Source organism: Gekko japonicus, unplaced genomic scaffold (genome assembly GCF_001447785.1).
Source record: "Gekko japonicus isolate JY-2015 unplaced genomic scaffold, Gekko_japonicus_V1.1 scaffold1969, whole genome shotgun sequence".
Lineage (NCBI taxonomy): Eukaryota > Metazoa > Chordata > Lepidosauria > Squamata > Gekkonidae > Gekko > Gekko japonicus.
In genome coordinates this window covers 98905-120134 of record NW_015173195.1, presented here as the reverse complement: position 1 = coordinate 120134, position 21230 = coordinate 98905, and the positions used below count along the sequence as shown (strand labels likewise).

The 21230-nt window shown below is 43.8% G+C and overlaps 1 protein-coding gene across 1 annotated transcript in view; it reads left to right on the top strand.

Moving 5' to 3' along the window:
• The first annotated feature begins 15353 nt into the window (after positions 1–15353).
• The window catches only part of IGF1 (insulin like growth factor 1), a 98531-nt gene continuing 92654 nt past the window's right edge, over positions 15354–21230 (top strand). Inside the window, exon 1 of the mRNA XM_015422626.1 lies at positions 15354–15416. Within this exon, the coding sequence (XP_015278112.1) occupies positions 15354–15416 (63 nt within the window). The remainder of the gene's footprint in view (positions 15417–21230) is intronic.

Genomic DNA, 21230 nt, shown 5'->3' with positions numbered 1-21230 from the left:
GAAAACCAAAAGTCTAAATTGAAGGAATGGGTATTTAATAAGGATGGGCTTCTGAACCGACATGTGGTGGTAAGTTGCCGTACAGCCCCCTTGTATAAGATCTGGAGCTGAGAAGGGCTTTTACTGCCCTAAGGTTCCACGTCATACCCTCAATTGTTTGTATTGGCCTCTTTCTGGGTGCCCCTGCCACCTCTAGAATATGCCTATGTGGTATGGGTGAAGTGGATGATGTTGAGCATTACATTCTGAGATGTTCATGGCACGAATCACTTAGGCAAAGGTTTATTTATCCTATTGCACCTTTGTATAATGGAATTTCAGAGCAGGATTTGACTGTTTTCTTGCTCTCTGATATTGATGCACATGTTACTAGCAGAATGGCTTTGTTTTGCACTGGCGGCAAAAAAGATAAGACTGGGTCTAGGACTTACTGCAAGTTATTGATGTATAATGTTTTTTGTGCTTTGACTTATTTTGTGTTGTTATGGCCAATGGCTAAAACAATAAACCAAAATTGATGAAACTTGACTTGACTCTGATTTGTGTCTGAAAAAATGTTGAAATAACTTGGGGATGCTCTGGGAATTTCTTTAAACAGTTAAACGGATGGTTAAATGATAATTAATCTAGCATAACCGACTAAGTCCATTGTATTATTAGTAGCTTTCTGAAAATAGCATGGTGTTAAGATGATGTATTATCTCCTACTCTTGTGTTTTTAGTTAGTTGTGGGTCTTTTTTCTTTATTCCCTAGATGTAGTTCCCTTTCCTATATTTTCTGTTGTAGTTTTGTAGTCTGGAAAAAAAAACAATAAAAAACCTCCCCCCAGGGGGATGAAGAAGAAAAAAAGGCAAGCAGGAGCTTTTAACCTAGAGGAGCTGTGAGCCCTGCACACCGTTCCTCTTGGTCAGGAACCACAGGTGTTTCCTTGTACCATTCTGAATATAGGAAGCGGCTTCATTCCAGGTCAGACTGCTGATCCCTCTACCTCAAGAAAATCTATATTGGATGGCAGCGGCTATCTCGATTCTCAGGGGAAGAAAGAATTTTGCTCAAATCTTGCTATTGCAATCCTTTCTAGATACTGAACACTAAAAGGGAGACTTTTAGTCATCCAGCAAGCTTCCATGGCAGAGTGGGGGATTCGAACCTAAGCTTTATAAGTGCCTAATATGACATTCTAACTGCTACACTACACTGGCTGTAAGTTACAGTCAGAAACATGATCTATCAGTGAGAAGCATACAAGAAATGGCTTGGCCTTTGTTAGTAAGAATGTAAGAGCAGCTGGGCTCGATCAAACCAAGTAGTCCAGCATCCTGTTTGCCACAGTGGCCAACCAACATGCTACGAGGAAGCTTATAAACACGCTTACAATGGCCAAGGCCCTTCTTTTTATTGCAACGAATATACAGAGGTAAATTGCCTTTGTACATTGGAAGTTCCATTTGGCAATCGTGATAAAGAACCATTGGTGGCACTCTCCTCCTATGAATCTGTCTGATCCACTTTCTAAATCCATCAAAATTAGCAGCCATCACTATATCTTATGGTGAATTCCATAGGGTTATTGTGCATTGGGTGAAGAAGTATTTCCCTGTGTCCTGAATCTACTATGTGTCAACATTATTGGGTATTCTTGAAGAGTTATGAGAGAAAAGAAAAAAAGTTTTTGCTCTCATCTTTCTCTATATCGTGTAGATTTATTACTCTTTTTCATGTCCCCCACAAAAGCCCAAAATCCTTTTGTTTTTCTTTGCAGAGGGGATGCTCTAATCCTTCACTTTTTTTGCCCTCTTCTCCCCAGTCTCCAGTTCTACAATATCTTGGCCACTGTCTTCCTCACCACCCACCAGGGATTTTTTTTAAAATTGGCGCTATAGCACTATTACAATAATATTTTTTTAAGCCCTCTGGTAGCTCAGTGACAGGAAACACTGCCGCAAAGAGCTCCACACTTTCCCATCTAGAAAGCATTCTCCCAAAAAGATGGTCGTACAGCAGGTTTGGGAAAGACCATACTATGGATGAGAAAATCTGGAAAGAGGAATATTAGAGGACAATGTCATACAGCTGCTTTAAAAAAGGCATTTTAGTTTGACAGCAAATGTCTGCATGGAAGGAGCTTATCGTGAATAATCTGCAAACACGACCACAGTGGTGTCAGAGAGGCTGATCCTCAGTGATAGGACACATGCTTTGCATGTAGAAGGTGCCAGGTTTAAACTCAGCATCACCAATTCAGGTAGCAGGTGAGAAGGATCCCTCCTGACAACCCTGGAGAGCTGTTACCAGCCATAGTACACAACAGGGCTAGAAAGACCAATAATCTGACTTGGAATAAGGCAGTTCCGTATGTTCAGATTTGCTGTAATTCTCCTTTCTCGTTTTCTTCTATCCCGTCCTGAAATCTATAACCTAAACTGCTTTACTCTTTCAGAGGACACCCTGGGACTTATTTAAAGCCAGGTCTTCACCTTGAGAGGGGTTCTGTAACAAGCAGATTTCCCCATCACAGGGTTACCATTCTTGTATGCAATTATTCCATGAGATTTTTAAAAGCCTAGGAACCTTGTCTGGGTCTGCCTCTGGCAAACCTAGCAGGTTCTTTTTACGCAGAGAGAGAGGGAAACTGTGTAAATGAGGCAAGAACTATATGTTTTGACTTGTGCAGAAGCCAGTTTAAACATTTCCACTGTGGCAGCCTCAGGAGTTGGCAAAGCCTCTCCCTTTTTATCTTATCAGGGGGCTGAAAGAATCCTGCGTGAGATTTGATAAGAAATTTATTTACAAATGTTTGAACGTTGACACTTTTTCCTAGAAATCATTGTCAACGTGACTGGAAAACAGGCGAGTTAGCACAAATGTAATTCCTGACAAATTCATGGAGGACAGGACCATCCATGGTTATTAGTCGGGGTGGCTCAATGGAACCTGCATGTTCTGAGGGCTGTCCCCCCCCCCCTTATCAAGTCACAGTTGACTTATGGAGACCCTGTCAGGTTTTCATGGCAAGAGACGTCCAGAGGTGGATTGCTGTTGCCTGCCTCCACATCATGACTCTGGTGTTCCTTGGTGGTCTCCCTTCCAAATACTGACCAGGGCCAACCCTGCTTGGTCTCCAAAATCTGACAAGATTGGGCTAGTCTGGGCTATCCGGGTCAGGGCTTTACAAAAACACAATTGCATGCATTTTGTGTCATCCATGGAAGTAGAATCGAGAGTGTGTTCGGACTTTTGCACCCTTAAGAATTGCACAGAAGAGAAAATTGTACCAAAGGTTGCTTCTCTCCTTAGTGTGCTTGTCTACATTTAGTAGGCATAAGCAATCCCACTTTGTGGAGATTAAAATGACCTTTTACATTAGCTGTCCAACATAAATTGGTAGTTGTGTCGCTTCCTGTTCCTGAAGTAGCACCACCTCAGGCTGTTATGTATGGTGTAGTGGTCAGAGGGTTGGACTAGGATCTAGGAGACCCAAGTTTGAATCCCCTGCCACGGAAATTCACTGAGTGACCTTGGGCCAGTTACCTACACTCAGCCTAACCTACCTCACAGGGTTGTTGTGAGCATAAAATGGAGGAGACGAAAATGATGTAAGCCACTTTGGGACCCCAATGTGGAGCAAGGCAGGGTATGATGAAATAAATAAATACATTTGTAATAGGCTCTTTAACAGGTCAACCATCCTAAACACTGTTACAGTCTTCTACATCCAGTAAGTAAATGAGTTTAGAAAGGTATGCCTCTGTTTAGGATTGCATTGCTAATCCCGTGACTGTCAACAGGAGTTGACAATAGATACATACAAAGAGAGAAAGTTCCATAAGAACATAAAAAGCCCTGTCAGACCACACCAAAAGTCCACCTAGTCTTGTATCCCCCCCCCATAACATGTCACTCAGCATCACCAGTTCAAGGAGCAGATGATAAGAAAGATCTCTGCTTTGAACCACTGACAAGCTGTTGACACTCATCCAGAGTGGGGCTACCACACTGATTTGCTGAGACTATGTATCTTTTGAAAAAAGATTTTAAAACAAGTGTGAAATGTCTGTTTAAAGAATGACAGATTTCTTTTTATGACAGGAAAACATACAATTAAAATAATTTAGTAGCAGTTGGTGGCCCCTTCTTCGAAGTGGTAGTGCTATGAATGCCCCCCCCCCCCGCTGCCCCGCTCCCCCCCCCCCCCCCCACCCAAGATTTCCCCGGGGTGCAACACACTTTTGCCAAATGCCGGCAGGAAAAACAACAACCACCCTGTCCTTTTAAATACAGGTTTAAGCAGCTGCTCTTTAGCAGGTGATGTCAGTTACCTGCAGGCCATGAAAAGTCTCAGCTATCCATCAAGCCTCTATTAAAGGGACAGGGCATTTTTCTCCAGCCAGTTGGCAACCAAAGTGGATTTTTCAAGAGCATTTTTACCTATATCATGCTCAATCCATCCTAAAATATTCCCCTTTAGCTGCATGACAGATTGCTGAAAGGGAAGGAAATTAAGGGGAGGTGTTTACTGTAAATTCAATAGGAACAGTTATGTTTCTGATGCTACCCTGATGTTGAAAGAATTGTATATGTTTTTACAGGTGATGATTAAATAATGAATTCTTTATTAATTTATTTGAAATCCAGCCCATTAATGAAGACTGCCTATGTCTGGCTGCATTGTTATAAGAAATGCTGCAGCAGGTGACACTGATATTCCTTCTCTGCAGCTCTTAAGGGTACAGGTGTCCATCTGAGTTCTCTTCTATTAGGGTTTGATATTTGAGTAATAATTTCTCAGAATGCACCAAGGTGAGGAAGCTTAAATGAACATCAGAACATAAGAAGAGCCCTCCTGGTTCTGACCAATAGTCCATCTAGTCCAGCATCCTGTCTCACACAGTGGCCAACCAGTTCCTCTGGAGGGCTAACAACAGAGCATAGAGGCCGAGGCTTTCCCTTGATGTTGTCTCCTGGCTCTGGGATTCAGAGGATTAGTGCTTCTGAATGTGGAGGTTCCTCTCAGTCACCATAGCTAGTAGCCACTGATAGACTTACCCTCCATGAATTTATCTAATCCCCTTTTGAAGCTTTTGAAGTATGGCCATCACTTCATCTCCTGGCAGCAAATTCCACAGTTTAATCACCCTCTGTGTGAAGCAGTATTTCCTGAACCTACTGCCCATCAGTTTTATTGGATGCCCTTGAGTTCTAGAATTTAGGGAGAAGGAGAAAAATTTCTCTTTGTCAACTCAATACCCTTGACCGAAGAATGATATACTCCTTCTATCTGGGATGGTCGTCCTCTTCCACCGAGAGCGCAGCTTCGGGAGGGGCACACATGGAGCGGTGAGGGAGGTAGGGGACACCCGCCTAGCCAGCCAGATCAGCCGAATCAACCCTGACAATCAATGGGGTGACAGATGTCGCAACCAGATCGCCCTCACATCCTCTTTGTCAACTCTCTCCACCCCATGCATAATTTTATAAACCTCTATTATGGCCCCCTTTACTCATCTCTTTCCTAAACTTAAAAGTCCCAGAGTCTTCAGCCTTTCCTCATAGGGAAGGTGCTCCAACCCCCTAAGCACCTTGGTTGCCCTCCTCCATACTTTTTCCAGCTCTGCAGTGTCCTTTTGGAGACAGGGTGACCAGAACTGTACTCAGTATTTCAAATGAGGCCACACCATAGATCTATATAGGGGCATTAGAGTATCAAACGTTTTATTCTCAACCCCTTTCCTAATAATCCCCAACATAGTGTTTGCCTTTTTTTACCACTGCAGCACACTGGGTTGACACTTTAACTGAGCTATCCACTAGGACCCCAAGATCTTTTTGCCTCTCAGTCTCAGCGAGTTCAGACCCCATTAGCCTATACTTGAAGTTGGGATTTTTTTTATCCCAATGTGTATCACCTTACACTTACCAACACTGAACTTCATTTGCCACATTGTCGTCCGCTCACCCAGTTTGTGGAAGTCCTCTTGGAGCATTTCACAGTCAGCCTTGGTTTTCAGCATCCAGAATCATTTTGTGCCATCTGGAGACTTGGCCATTACACTACTCACCCCTAGTTCCATTAATTTATGAAAAAGTTAAATAGTACTGATCCTTGTGGGACCCAATTGCTTACTTCCCTCCATTGTGAGAACTGTTTATTGATCCCTACTCTTTGCTTCCTTTCATTTTAACCCCTTTTTAATCCATAAGAGAACCTGTCCTCTTATCCCCAATACTGCTAAATTTACTCAGGAGTCTTTGGTGAGGTACCTCATCAAAAGCCTTTTGAATGGAAGAGGAAGAGGAAGAAGAAGAGTTGGATTTATATCCTGCCCTTTATTCGGAGTCTCTTAACCACTACACCAAACTGGCTGTACCGGGTCACCATTGTCTACACACTAGTTCACATTCTCAAAAAACTCCGAAAAGTTGGTGAGGCAGGACTTCCCTTTGCAGAAGCCATGCCGATTTTCCCTCAGGAGGCTTTGTCCCACTGTGTGCCTAACAATGCTATCTTTGATTACAGTTTCTACTAATTTGCCTGGGACAGACTTTAGACTGACAGGCCTGTAATTTCCTGGTTTCCCTCTGGATCCCTTTTTAAAAAATTGTGTAACATTTGCTACTCTGCAGTGATAGGTTACATATATGGGTTAGTAGATCAATTGTCTCACATCTGAGTTCCTTAAGAACTTTCCAGTGTATGCCATCAGGACCTGGAGACTTATTGGTTTTTAATTTCCCAAGTAGGTCTAGAACTTCATCTCTGGTCACATCAATTTGGCTCAGTTCTTCAGGCTCCCTTCCTGAAAATAGGGTCTGCGACATGAGTACATGCCCCACACTTTCCACAGTGAACACAGAAGCAAAAAAATCATTGAGCTTCTCTGCCATCTCCCCATCATCATTTTTATAATCCTTTTATTCCTTTGTCATCCAAAGGTTTCGCTGCTTCTCTGGCTGGTTTTCTACTCCGGATATATTTTTTAAATGCTTAAGGTTTGCCTTGATACTTTTAGCAACCCACTTCTCAAAATCTCTTTTTGCATGCCGATTATTGACTCACATTCCTTTTGTCAGAGCCTGTGGTCCCTCCTGTTCAATTCACTAAGGCAGACCTTCCACTTTTAAAAGAAGCCTCTTTACTTTTTATAGTTTCTTTGACTTGTATTGTTAACCACACAGGCCTTCCTTTAGACTTGGCAGTGCCTTTCCTAACCTGTGGAATGCATTCTATTTGGGCTTCAATTAGTGTTTCAAAGCCGAAGAGCCAGCACTGTCTGAAGATATCTCTATGGTCATGTGGTCGGCATGACTAGATGCCGAGGCGCACGGAACGCTGTTACCTTCCCACCAAAATGGTACCTATTTCTCCACTTGCAATGTCTTGCTTTTGAACTGCTAGGTTGGCAGGAGCTGGGGCCAGAGACAGGAGCTCACTCTGTCACGCGGCACTCAGGTCTTGAACTGCTGCACTACCGACCTTCTGGTCTGCAGCTCAGCGTCTTAACCTCTGAGCCACCACAGCCCTGTCAGGGGTTTAATTCCCCTGATGTTTTCTAACTTATTTGATTCTATGCCCTCTTTGATGTACAATGCAACACCAACAAGAACCTGTCCCTCCCAGTCCTGCCTATAGAGCTTATACCTACAAACGACTGTATCCCATAGATTTTCCCCATTCCACCATGTTTCTGAGATGCCTAGTATATCTAAATTGTCATTGAGCATCAAACACTCCAGCTCCCCCATATTGGCTCAGAGACTTCTTGCATTGGCATACAGATACCTATAGTGTGCTTCCCTCTCCAGGAACCCTTGCCTCCCTCAGCCCCTTCATCGCCACACATGGCCCTCAGTTGCCATTGTGCCCTCACTCCCAAGTTCTATTATGCTGCTGTCAATATTCTGTTGTTGTTCAGTCGCACAGTCGAGTCCGACTCTTCGCGACCCCATGGACCAGCTCCCGCCAGGCCCTCCTGTCTTCCGCCGTCCTCTGAAGTTGGCTCAATTTTATGTTCGTTGCATCAATGACACTGTCCAACCATCTCATCCTTTGCCGTCCCCGTCTTCTTTGACCTTCAATCTTTCCCAGCATCAGGGTCTTCTCCAGTGAGTGCTCCCTTCTCATTTGGTGGCCAAAGTATTTGAGCTTCAGTTTCATTATCTGGCCTTCCAGGGAACAGTCAGGGTTGATTTCTTGTAGGATTGACCTTTCAATATTATCCTGAGTGTTTATGCAATCATCCCTTTGGGCTGACTTGTCCCGAACCAGAAGCTCCCCAGCTCCTGTCGGCTTTCCTCCTAGGATTAGTTTAAAATCTGCTCAGACACCTTTTTTATATTAATCGTCAGCAGCCTGGTTCCCTTTTGGTTCAAACGAAGCCCAGTTCTTTTGTACAGGGTCAGCTTGTCCCAGAGAGTTCCCCAGTGCCTAACAAATCTACACCCTTCCTCCTGGCACCCCTTTCTCATCCATGCATTGAGACTCCTGGTCTGTGCTTGTCTAGCTGGTCCTGTGCATGGAACCGCCAGCGCTTCTGAGAATGGCACCTTTGAGGTCCTGGCCTTTAACTTTCTGCCTAGTATGTTCTTACTAGCTATCCACTGAGCCTCGAGTTGGTGTTGCATTCAATTCGAACAACATGACCTTGCCTTTGTGACGTTTGACACTGATCTGGTTTTTATTGTTGTCACTGTTACCATGTTTGATAGTGTTATTGTGCTTCTGCTAACCTGTATATGTGTTACCCTATGTTGCATTGTATGAGGAACATTGCCTGAATCCTCCTGTTTCCTGTGTATTGTTTGATATTCAATAAAAGTTATTCAAAACCAAAAAAACCCACAAAACGGTCCTGCCTAGCAGCCTAAATTTTTCCTTCCAGGACCACATGACTTTTGTTGTTCAGTCGCACAGTCAAGCCTGACTCTTCGTGACCCCATGGACCAGATCACGCCACATGACTACATTACCCAATATCATTGGTGCCAACGTGCACCATGACTGCTGACTCCTTCCCAGCGCTATCTGTCAACCTATCTAGGCAGCGTGTGATGTCTGCAAATTTTGCACCAGGCAGGCAAGTCACTATGCAGTCAAAATGCCTGTCACAGACTCCACCTTCTTTATTCTAAATGCTCAAATCACCCACTACCAGAAGCACACCTCTTCCCAGCCTCCCAGGGGTATCCTTGGTATGAGAGGATATCAGTCTGTCGCCCAAGGAATGGGTCCCTCATATCCCTCCTTCTCAGACTGACAATCTCTCCTTGAGACTCTCCACAACAGAAGAGCTGTCAGCACAGAAGCGAGACTGTTCTGGTAAGTCTCTGAGGGTTGCAGGCTTAACTTGTATGGGAAATTACAGCTGTTTCTATACAAAAGCTAGAAGTGTTCGAGGTAAAATCGGGGAGTTGGAGTGCTTGGTGTTGGAGGGAAAAATAGACATTGTGGGTATTTCAGAAACTTGGTGGGATGAGGAAAATCAGTGGAATACGGTGATTCCCAGTTATATATTATATCGGAAGGATGGGGGGGAAGGGTTGGAGGTGGGGTGGCTCTGTATGTCAGAGAGGGTATAAAGTCCAGAAAGATTGAGAGGCTAAGAGAGTTGGATTCGCTTCTGGTGCCGATCACTCCACAGTCCTGCAGCGAGGCAAAGAAGCGGGGCGCGGGGCAAACGGGGTTGGGGTTTTTTAAAACTCAAATGTGTGCATGCTCCCTTGGGTGCTTGTGCGCATCCGCGGAGACTTTGAAGAAAAAAACTTTTTGCGAGGGGACATGGGAGGGCGCCGGAACTACCTCGGAGGTACTAGTTTTTTATCGCGCATCTTCCACGGGAAGCCTCGGGTTCGCCACGGGAGCTCAACGCTTTCCAGATGTGGCGGTGAGATCGCGCCCGGAAAATCTGCCTATCTTCCATCCCTCTAGCATGCCTAATGCTCCGTGTGTCCGCAGCCACAGTGAGGCTGATAAAACGGAACACAGGCTATGGCAAATAAAATGCAAGTCTGTGGTCAGGCAGGCAAAAAGGGAATATGAGGAGCATATAGCAAAAAACGTAAAAACCAACAATAAAACTTCCTTCAAATACATTAGGAGCAGGAAACCAGCCAGGGAGGCAGTGGGGCCCTTGGACGACCAAGGGGTAAAAGGAGTACTGAAGGATGATAGGGAAATGGCTGAGAAGCTAAATGCATTTTTTGCCTCCGTCTTCACTGTGGAAGATGAGAGGTGCTTGCCCACTCCAGAGCCGCTGAGTTCGGGAGGGGTGTTGAAAGACCTGAGTCAGATTGAGGTGACGAGAGAGGAGGTCCTAAAACTGATAAACAACTTAAAAACTGATAAATCACCAGGCCCAGATGGCATACATCCAAGAGTTCTGAAAGAACTCAATTGTGAACTTGTGGATCTCCTGACAAAAATATGTTTTACATTGCAGCTGTCCTGCTTTTAAACATTCCCGGCTAATATAGCCACACCCACTGTACACATACCAACCAATAAGGTTGTTCACATAAGGGACCAATCACGGCCGTTCCCGCTCAGGGAGCTAACTGCTAAGTGATTGGCTTGTTACTTCCTGGGCTAAAAATACCATTGGATGACTTTGGATCCTAGCCCAGGATGAAGCTTAACATTACAAGTCTATGAGATGTTTCACATACATTCTGCATTCCATGGCAGCTTTGGAATACACTACACCTTCCATCCTCTACACTGGACAAACAGGCCAGTCCCTTCAACAAAGAATTGATGGACATAGGTCTGACATCAGAAACCACAACATTCAAAGCAGCGGGGGGACAATTTAACCTTCCAGGACATTCAGTTGCTGACCTAAGAGCAGCCGTTCTCTCACAAAGGAATTTGTAAGGGAGATTAGAAAGACAGACTGCTGAATTGGGTGTCAACATGGCAAATGGGGTTCAATGTGGCCAAGTGCAAGGTGATGCACATTGGAGCCAAAAATCCTAAATATAAATACACATTGATGGGGTCTGAACTGGCAGAGACTGATCAAGAGAGAGATCTTGGAGTTGTAGTGGATAACTCACTGAAAATGTCGAGACAGTGTGTGACTGCAATAAAGAAGGCCAATGCTATGCTGGGGATTATTAGGAAGGGTATTGAAAACAGATCAGCCAATACCATAATGCCCCTATATAAATCAATGGTGAGACCTCATTTGGAATACTGTGCAGTTCTGGTCACCACACCTTAAAAAGGATATTATAGCTTTGGAAAAAGTACAGAAAAGGGCAACTCGAATGATAAAAGGGTTGGAACACTTTCCCTATGAGGAAAGGTTAAAGCACTTAGGGCTCTTTAGCTTGGAGAAAAGACGACTGAGGGGTGACATGATTGAGGTTTACAAGATTATGCATGGGAAAGAACAGGTAGAGAAAGAGGTACTTTTCTCTCTTTCTCACAATACAAGAACTCATGGGCAGTCCATGAAATTGCTGAGCGGTCGGGTTAGAACGGATAAAAGGAAGTACTTCTTCACCCAAAGAGTGATTAACACATGGAATTCACTGCCACATGAGGTGGTGGTGGCTACAAGCATGGACGGCTTCAAAAGGGAATTAGATAGGCATATGGAGCAGAGGTCCATCAGTGGCTATTAGCCACAAGGTATAGATAGGGGCTCTGGGGCAAGTGATGCTCTGTCTTCTTGGTGCTTGGGGGGGGCAACAGTGGGAGGGCTTCTAATGTCCTGGCCCCACTGGTGGACCTCCTGATGGCATCTGGTATTTTTGGCCACTGTGTGACAGAGTGTTGGACTAGATGGGCCTTTGGCCTGATCCAACATTGGCATCTCTTATGTTCTTATATTCTTGTCTCTTCCCCAAACCTCTGTCTCTGCCTTATTTTCTCCAGGTCAGCAACCCTAGCCTCAAGGCCATGAGCTCCGTGCAGCCAGCACATACCCATGATTGCCACCCAGTGGGTAGATAATCAAAATGTGGGCAGTCTCTGCAAAACACTGGATACCCCTGCTCTCTTGCTGGCTTTCTCCCTGTATAACTGGTTAGCAGTTTAAAGGTATCTAGAATGATGCAGGATCCTTAGGCCTGATCTCCAGGCCCTTCAGCTCACACCAAAGGCTTGGGCCTCTGCCTAGGAGGAGCCTTACAGTTCAGAATTTATGAAAGGCAAAAAACTAGGATTGGCAGGTCCCCCCTGCGGTGGATGTGGGGGTAGGGCTGCCAGATCCCGGTTGGGAAACTCCTGGAGATCTGGGGATGGAGCCTGGAGAGGACAGGGACCTCAGTGGGGTGCAATGCCACAGAGCCCACCTTCCAAAGCTTCCATTTTTTCCAGGGGAACTGATCTCTGTGGTCTGGAGATGAGCTGTAATTCGAGGGGATCCCCAGGTCCCGCTTGGAGGCTGGCATCCCTACAAAAAACACCTTCCCAGCAGCTCTCTCGTGGGTTCCTTCTCCCAGCCCACCCCAGAAATGGCATCCAAGAGGCAAAGAGTAATTCATAGCCTGTGATAAACTGCGGATGGGGGGTTTGGACCAACCTAGCAGCAAGATGGAATCTAGCCTTGGCCTCAACCCTAGCTCAAGACAACCTAAACAGTAAATGGGGGAAGGAGAAATACAAGGGAAACAATGAAAAATGACCAAACAAGAGAATGAAATTAATGGATATAATAATGAAACTAAAACTAATTAAGTTTAAAAAAAAAAAAGATGAAAAATGCATACCTATTAGCCACAGAGCTGAACTACTAAATTAGATGGAGTTTCAGTCCTGTCCAGCCCGGTCACTCTTCCAGCATTATGTTTACATAGCTGTCATATTACATAAGTATCTTTGGAACCTGAGTTCAGCACCTATATTGTCCTTCAGTTTATAAGACAGGTTTGGGCAAACTTTCTCAGCCTCAGGTCTGCTGTTGCAAAATGGAAACGGTAGTACCTTCCTCCGAAGTATACAAATGAGAAAGAAAGAAAGAAAGAAAGAAAGAAAGAAAGAAAGAAAGAAAGAAAGAAAGAAAGAAAGAAAGAAAGAAAGAAAGAAAGAAAGAAAGAAAATAATTGAGCTTTGAAAGAAACCACACTCTGTCTCCAGCACGTGGTCATTTCCCCAGAGAGTAACCTCATCCACCAAGTCCCAAAATGAAAGGATAGCTAGTACAAATTGTGTCTCTGACATCTCCTCTTTGTATTCTCAGTGAGTAAAACCTGAAAGGCAAATATACATTATAAATGTGAAAACAGCTGTCTTGGAGTGTGTTGCAAGCCACTAACAGGGCTAATGGATTTGAATGACATCATAACTTATGAGAACACATTGCAAGCCAGCTGGTGTTATTTGTAATATATACATGCGGAGGGGGAGTTGATAAAAAGGTAAAAGGCATGTATCTCTTGTCAGGTGGCATTTGATATAATTGCAACGTTATTAACCCACCCATTAGGCTTCCCAACCTTTTTTTTACCAGCTCCTGCACATTTACTAGCAGTTTGATCAGCAAGCACTGGAATGCTTATCCCCACACCATAAAAGGCTTCACCTGCTGCGGCTAAAAGAACAGATCCTGCACAGTTTGTGTGTGTCTGTGTGTGTGTTGGCCAAACCTACCTACCCATCCTAGTTTATTCTTTGTACCACAGCACACACAGTGTTGTCATAACCCAGGAATCAAATGCATGACAATTGCCCCACCACAGACAAATGACTGGAAGTTTTGAGGAAATCAGTACCAGCCTGGGTGAGACAGTAGGGTTGCCAAGTCCAATTGTTGTGCCAGCAGAAGATTGGGGGAGAATTCTGGGAGTGGGCGGGGACATCACCAGGAAGCGACATAGGCACGCCAGGAAGATGCTCTGGGTTTTGGGCAAAACTCTATGGTAAAATCACCCACAAACCATAGAGTTTTGCCCAAAAACCAGAGCGTCACACACACCCCATGTCACCAACATGCCTACGTTATTTCTGGGTAATGTCAGCAAGTCGCACATGATATTGCTGTTTGGAAGGGTGGGGGGAATTTCCTCCCACCAGCCGTTTGACTGCTGGTGGGCTGGAGCCCACAAAGTGGGGGATCCCCCACTCCCAGCTGGGGAGTGGTAACCCTCGGTAAGAGAGGAAACTGCAATCCCCCCCACTACCATGCTTTAGAAGAAGAAGACAACAAGTAGAAGAAGAGAAGAGGATATTGGATTTATGCCCCACCCTTCACTACTCAAAGGTGTCTCAGAGCGGCTTGCAAACTCCTTTCCTTTCCCTTCCCTTCCCCACAACAGACACCCTGTGAGGTAGGTGGGGCTGAGAGAATCAACTCTTGTCAGAACTATGGCTTGCCCAAGGTCATCCAGCAGCTGCAAGTGGAGGAGTGGGGAATCAAACCCTGTTCTTCCATATTAGAGCCTGCGCTCCTAGCCACTATACCAAACTGGTGACATGTAGTAAGCATCAGGAAGTCCAGCATTTTGGGTGCATGGATTATACTACAAAATGTGATTTCAGGGTTAACATTTGCAGGAGCTGGTTTGGGTGACATGCTGTCCTTCCCAGGTTCAAAGAAGAAGAAAAGATTGGATTTATACCCTGCCCTTTACTACCCAAAGGTGTCTCAGAGCGGCTTACAAACTCCTTTCCTTTCCCCTCCCCACAACAGACACCCTGTGAGGTAGGTGGGGCTGAGAGAGCTCTGACAGAAAGTGCTCTTTTTCAAGAACAGCTCTTATCAAAACTATGGCTTGCCCAAGGTCATCCAGCCAGGTGCAAGTGGAGGGGTAGGGAATCAAACCCAGCTCTCCCAGATTAGAGTCCATGCGCTTTACCACTACACTACAATGCAAAGGTGTACAAGCCATGCACAGAACGCCACTAGCTGAAATATGACCACTGTGTGTTAGTTTCCCATTGCAGTTTATGCTTCTTCATCTTCTAAACCATTTTCCCTCCCCATTGCAAATGCACATTTTTTTAAGGAGGAAGGGAAAAAAAACATGCTTCAGTGCTCCAGTTTCAAAATGCAAAGGTATGATGTTATTTGTCACCATGCCCAAAAAAGTCCTTACTCGGTAACTTTGCCAGAAGAGGGAGAGAGAGAGAAAGAGAAAAGGCAAATGTTCTCCCAGCTGTTTCCTGTCTACAGTGTCTATGTAATGTAGATAAATGTGAGGATTTTCTCTAAATCCCTCTTCTGTTTGCTAAATCTCACTGTCACTGCTAAAATCAGAGCAGATAGAGCCTGCGCAATGGAATAAAGTCCTCAATATTGAAATGTGACATTACTCTCAACATCTCACCTCTCTCTGGATTTCTTTTCTTTTTTTTTTCCTCATTATTACTGCTAACCAATTCATTTCCAGAGTGTGCACTTAAGAAGCAATGGAAAAAATCAACAGTCTTTCAACACAATTATTTAAGTGCTGCTTTTGTGATTTCTTGAAGGTAAATCTTTCTTCCTATTTGATTGCTTTAAAAAAACATTTTATTGTGTGTGATCTGTTTCTGGCTAGAAGATTGCTCTGCACTTTTCAGGGACATTATTTTTTTACTGTGCATTATTTCTAAATTGCTGAGCAGACAACTTTAAGCAGAGCTGAGGAATGACTGCATGTGATTGGTCTTAGTACATCTAAGTGGCTTTAAAGGTGAATCTATTGCAGGTATTTAAGAATTTACTTGCATTGGGGAAACTTTGCAAAATGCTGGCTGTCATAGCTGCAATTTCCACTTACATCACTTTCTATAGCTAAAGCTGCTGAGCAGGGAGTAAGAAGTTTTGGATTTCTCTGCAGGTGCAGATGATGACATGATAGCCATCAGATATCAGGTAGCTGGTTCAGTTCTCTAAGAATATTTTATGCATAGAATTCTCACTGAAGGCTACAACATACAGCTTTTGCTGCAGATGTGTGCTGGCGCTATTTTGCATTTACTTTTTTTTACTGCTTTCCTGTTAAAGTGAAGTTTGTTTTTTCTTCTCTAAAATAGAAACCATGTACAGCTTTTGCTGCCCATGCATATTCATGTAAGTTTTAGGGAATTGTGCAGGAAGGAAAGTGAAAAGATTTCTTTGTCCTGATTTGTTTTGTTTTTCCTTATGTCCTTTGCAAAGGGGGTTTTGTCAAACAAACTTTGTTAATTTGTATACTTTTTTACTACCCCTTGCTACTTAAGAACATAAACTCTTTTTAGGTAAATTTGGCTCCAGTAGATGCACTGACCTCTGTTTCTCTCAGCTGGCCTTCACTCAAGTTTCCATTCTCAGCAAAATTATATCCTTCAAGAATTAAGTTTCCCCCCCATTTGTAGGCAGAGTTTTATGCAGTTGACAGTCTCCAATGTAGTAGGTGCCAATGTGGTTTTTAAAACTGCCTTTCTTAAACTTGATTAATCAATTTTATTTCAATACAGGGAGGGTGGGAAGGAGGTGCAATAAAACTGAGAGTATAAGAAAACAGAATGTTGTACACATTTTTGTTAAGTCAGTAACCACCGAAGGGTCAGAATTGCAACCCCCAAACCATGGCCATTCATATGTAAAGTTTACTTAAGAGAGAAAGAACAAAAGTAAACCAGTACTTTTAAGGTAGCCTCTTCCCATATAATACATATTCACAACTTGTACCAAGTAGCTCTGCTACACTTCAGCTACCCAAATTTATAGTAAAAGACAGCTTCTTGGTGGCTGGTTTTTAGGATTCTGCTGCCCATGTTCTCAGACACAAGTTCTACTGACTTCAGTGTGTGTTATTCCCTAGTCTAAGACTGCAGCTTTAGCTTTATTGTACTAAGTGAGGGTAAAGGCACCTTGAGAAAAAGATATCAAGTGACACGGGGCTTTCCCACAAAGTCATTCTTTTGGATTATGCCATCTGCGTGGATTCTACTGAACTCCAGTTTTCCACAGACCAAAGACAATCCACTTTGCTATGGCTCATGTCCATCAGAAAAACTCTCCATACAGAAGTACCAAAGCTGAATCCTTCAAATCCTTCTTTGCATTACGTTGATCATATCCGTTGTTACTTGCATACATGTTTAATACTAGTATTGTTGTATTTGACTGCACAGCAATTTACACAAGTATGTCCTTGTCATGGATGGATAACTTGTTCTTGAAGTTCCATAGAAGCCAGACAATTTAGGAAATGCAAAATATGTTTCCTTTTTCTAGTCTATAGTATTCTGTTGCCAGAGCTGTATCATTACAAGGCATTTCTAGTAAACAAGAAGTATCCCTGTTTAAATGGTCACAAGTCAGCGTTCACCCCAAGTTTGCATGAATGTTTCTATGCGCGGCTGGATTTAAAGCTTGTTGAATGGGAGGAGTTGGGGGAGGGTAAGGAAGGTGTAAAAGCATTGCAACGAGCCATGTGTTGGCTTCCGTAAGTGCCACTGTTTTGGATTGTTCCACTCTGTGTGCAGTAGACACAGGATCTTCTACTGAAGGAGGGATCCATGGAAACTCCAGCTGTGAAACACAGTTGGTCATTTATTACAGGGATGTTTAGCGAGTGTTGGACTGCATAGAGTTGGACTCAGAGTCCAAATGTAATCAGATACTTCAATAAACTCCACCCACATTCCAGGGCATGCTTTTAAAGGCCTCTGTTTCCCATTCAATTTGGACACACAATAAATTGGACACACCTTGAACTGTTGAAAAGATCAGCATCCAAATTGTTAGATTATCGTAAGTATTTTTTTATGAATCCCAACATCCCACCTATATAGGAAAGAACTGTAAAGGTACAAAATAGAGTGTTCATTTTGTGTCAGATTCCTAAATAATCTTTAAGGGACTATTATGTGTTCTGTAGACCAGGAGAAAGGTCCGTTTGGCCTATTAACATGTGAAGTCCTCACAGTCTCACCCCAAACAACCTTTCAAAGTTCTTGGTCATTTTATAACTGTGGGGAGCAGTGATGAAGCTCTCCTGACTTGCACCAAAAGAGGAAGAAAAGCATGAAAACCCTATCTCATCCTAAAACTTGGACCAGAAATTTTGTTTATGATATTAGCTTCAGTGTCTCAAAGAGATATAGATATAGATATATATCCCTGCTAAATGAGGTTTATATTTGAAGCAATTGAGGAACACACTGTTAAATACAAAGTGTCCTTAGCTATATGCAATTCCATTCCATAGAGCCTATGCCATGACAGGGCATTTGAACTGCCTCCTTAGAAGGTAGAGTATCTGGACAGCAGATAATGTATCTCTACACTAAATCTCTTTGAGATGTTATTCATGTAGGAAAGTTATGTTGTTGAAGCAGGGACTGTTCAGAATACCATGCTGGGTCATTTATATGGCTCTTCTGTCTGCCACTGAACTCATGTCCAGATATTTGAGCTTGTTTGTTGGTTTTTAGAATGGCAAAGTTGGTTGACCCAATACTCTTATTATGAATGAAAACGTGTTCATTCTCAATTGCTCCATCACGTGTGTTGATTTTGTTATGGATGCTTTCATTCTGCCAATGGTAAATGAAGGCAACGGTTCTTACTTATATACTGTTTTCCTTTGTTCCATTGCTGTCTAGCAAAAAGCCTTTAATCCTAATGTGTGGGGTTCTTCTGTAAAAGGGCTTGTATCTACTGAGAACCCTGGAGGCACAATGGATATGTCTTTGCTTTACATACTGAAACACATTATACCTGTTCACAGGAGCCACCAGTGAACATGGGACCACCTAATTCCTAGGGCAGGTTGTGCCCTTTATAGCAACAGAATTTATGTTTCCCATGGGGTAAACCACTCACATATATAAATGAAAAAGTTAACTGCTGCACTCAAGATCACTGAGCTGGAGGCTAGTCCTGCTTCCCAAAAAACAGTGACACCACCACCACCCCAGGACACCACTCCCTTTTGATGGTTGGTCACACTAGAGTGTGACGGAATGGGATGGAATGTTGGCCACTGGCTTTTTATATATTTCAGAGAGAACCATTCAACTGAGCAAGTGTCTTAGGGCTCCCAACTGCTATTGATTCTGCAGAAACACAAGGGCCTTTTTTGCATTTCACACAGTTGGATGGTGTTTGCGTTTGTAATAAATAGATTATTTCCGTCTGGTTCTTGAAACAATCTGTGAAGAATGTGGTTAAATTGCCACTGATGTCCAGGAAAGATCAGTATGCCACAGATGCTTTGAGCTGCTTCAGTAACATAGAGCAGCTGCTACTCTTTATTTAAACAGCATTTACACAAGGGTGTAGAGCTGCTTTGGTAGCTGGACCACACCCAATCCATTTGGCCTTGCCATTAGCAGCTGGATCATGGTATCTGTTCATTCAGACCCCATGAAAGTGACAACCATCAAAATGCATGAGTTTACCTATGAGCTTCCAGGATCAATATATTATTATTATTATTACATTCCATTTGTATACCGCTCACCCCCTAAGGGCTCTGAGCGGTTCACATTACATTATACAACACATCCTACACATCCTATATATGTAGGGTGGGGCGCTTTTTTTTTAATAGTTGGGCAAAGGAGATAATTTTGGCATATCCAACGTCTTGTGCCACAGTGGTTGGAGAAGTCAGGCAAGAGTTTTCCTTGCTGTGCCACTATAAAGGGACCAAAGGTTGCCTTGTATTCAGCATTGGAAACCTCATTGCCCTGCACTTTTAGGAAGGATGTTTGTGAGCAAAAAAGACAGAAAGCTTTTGGATGCTTTTGTCTACTGTGCCTTTAAGATATAATTTGTACACAGAATACAACATTTTACTTCATTAACCCTTGTGCCACAGTCTCTTGAAAACCAGCAGCTGCCTTCATAGTTCTGATTCACACATTTGCTGCATGGAATGTGTGTTTGGGTCTCTGGTGTAGCCTGGTACATGGTAAAACGCGTTTATATCAAAACAAGAGGGCCTGGGCTTAAGCCTACCTGGAAATCAGAACCTCTGAGCTTTGCCCTTCAAGCCTGCTGTGGGGGGCAAGATGCAGTTATTTAGTAAAGATGGAAATGTGCACCGCATGTGTATAGTTGTTACTACTTCACATGGTCCAGATTTCAGTGCTCTCTACCTCTTTCCTTAAGAATGGCAACTAGTTGGGTTCATTTGCTAAGCTGTATCTTTATTTTTCAACATGTCTAATTCATATAGTCTGTAAAAAGAAGCATCCTGCATGTGATCTAAACTGCTTACTTCTCTACCTGACTATTCTTCTACTTATAGTGAACAGGTGGGAGACTTACAAAGACTTGTGGGGAGCATTTCCATTTCTTCTTCCCCCACTATTTCCTCCTTCCCTTCCCTGGCAGCCCCCATCGACTCTCTCCTTTTTCTGCGAACTTCTCTCCTTCCCATCCACCAACCAACCTACCTTTATCTGCCCCAGCCTCTCCCTGAAAACTGGGGCCAAGTTGTGCAGTGGGATACACACTTTCCCCAGTATCCCCTCCCCACAATATCTCATCTTTTTCTCCTCTTGGCAGCCCACCTATCCTCAACTTTCCCTGCTTCATTCACTGCTTCCCTCCCACCCACCCACCCACCCAACCAACCAACCAACCAACCAACCTACCTTCCTCCTCCATTGTCAGCTATGTGATAATGTAAAGTTCCATCAAGTTACAGCCAACTTATGGAACCCCATGGGGTTCTCAAGACAAGAGACAAATAATGGTGATTTGCCATTGCCTGCCTCTGTGCAGCAATCCTGTACTTCCTTGGTGGTCTCCCTTCCATGTACTAGCCAGGGCGACCCTGCTTAGCTTCCAGGATCTAACAAGATAACAAGATCGGGCTAGCCTGGGCCATCCAGGTCAGAGTATCTTCAGCTATATTTATTATTTATTGACTTCATTTATATCCTGTTTTTCTATACAATGGGGACCCAAAGCAGCTTACATCATCACCTCTGTTTTATCCTCATAACAGCCCTGTGATGTGTGTTAGGCTGAGTGTGTTGACTGGCCCAGAGTCATCCAGTGAGCTTTCACAGTAGAGATCCCAGATCCTATTCTGAAACTCTAAACACTACACTAGCTTTCATGGGGGGGAGGCTACTGTTGAACTTGGGTCTGGGTGAGTCATACTCAAGCACTTGGGCCTGGGTGAGTCATACAAGTCGCATGGTAGAAAGTCAACTGGTTACTGCTGGCCATAGCCTGAATGAGTTCTCCCTATAGAGCTGCCAAGTCCCCCCGGGGGGTGGGGAAACCCCCGCCCCAGAGGCCTGTTTCCCGCCACCGGTGGATCGGGCCCCGGGGGGAACCCCACCCCGGCATGC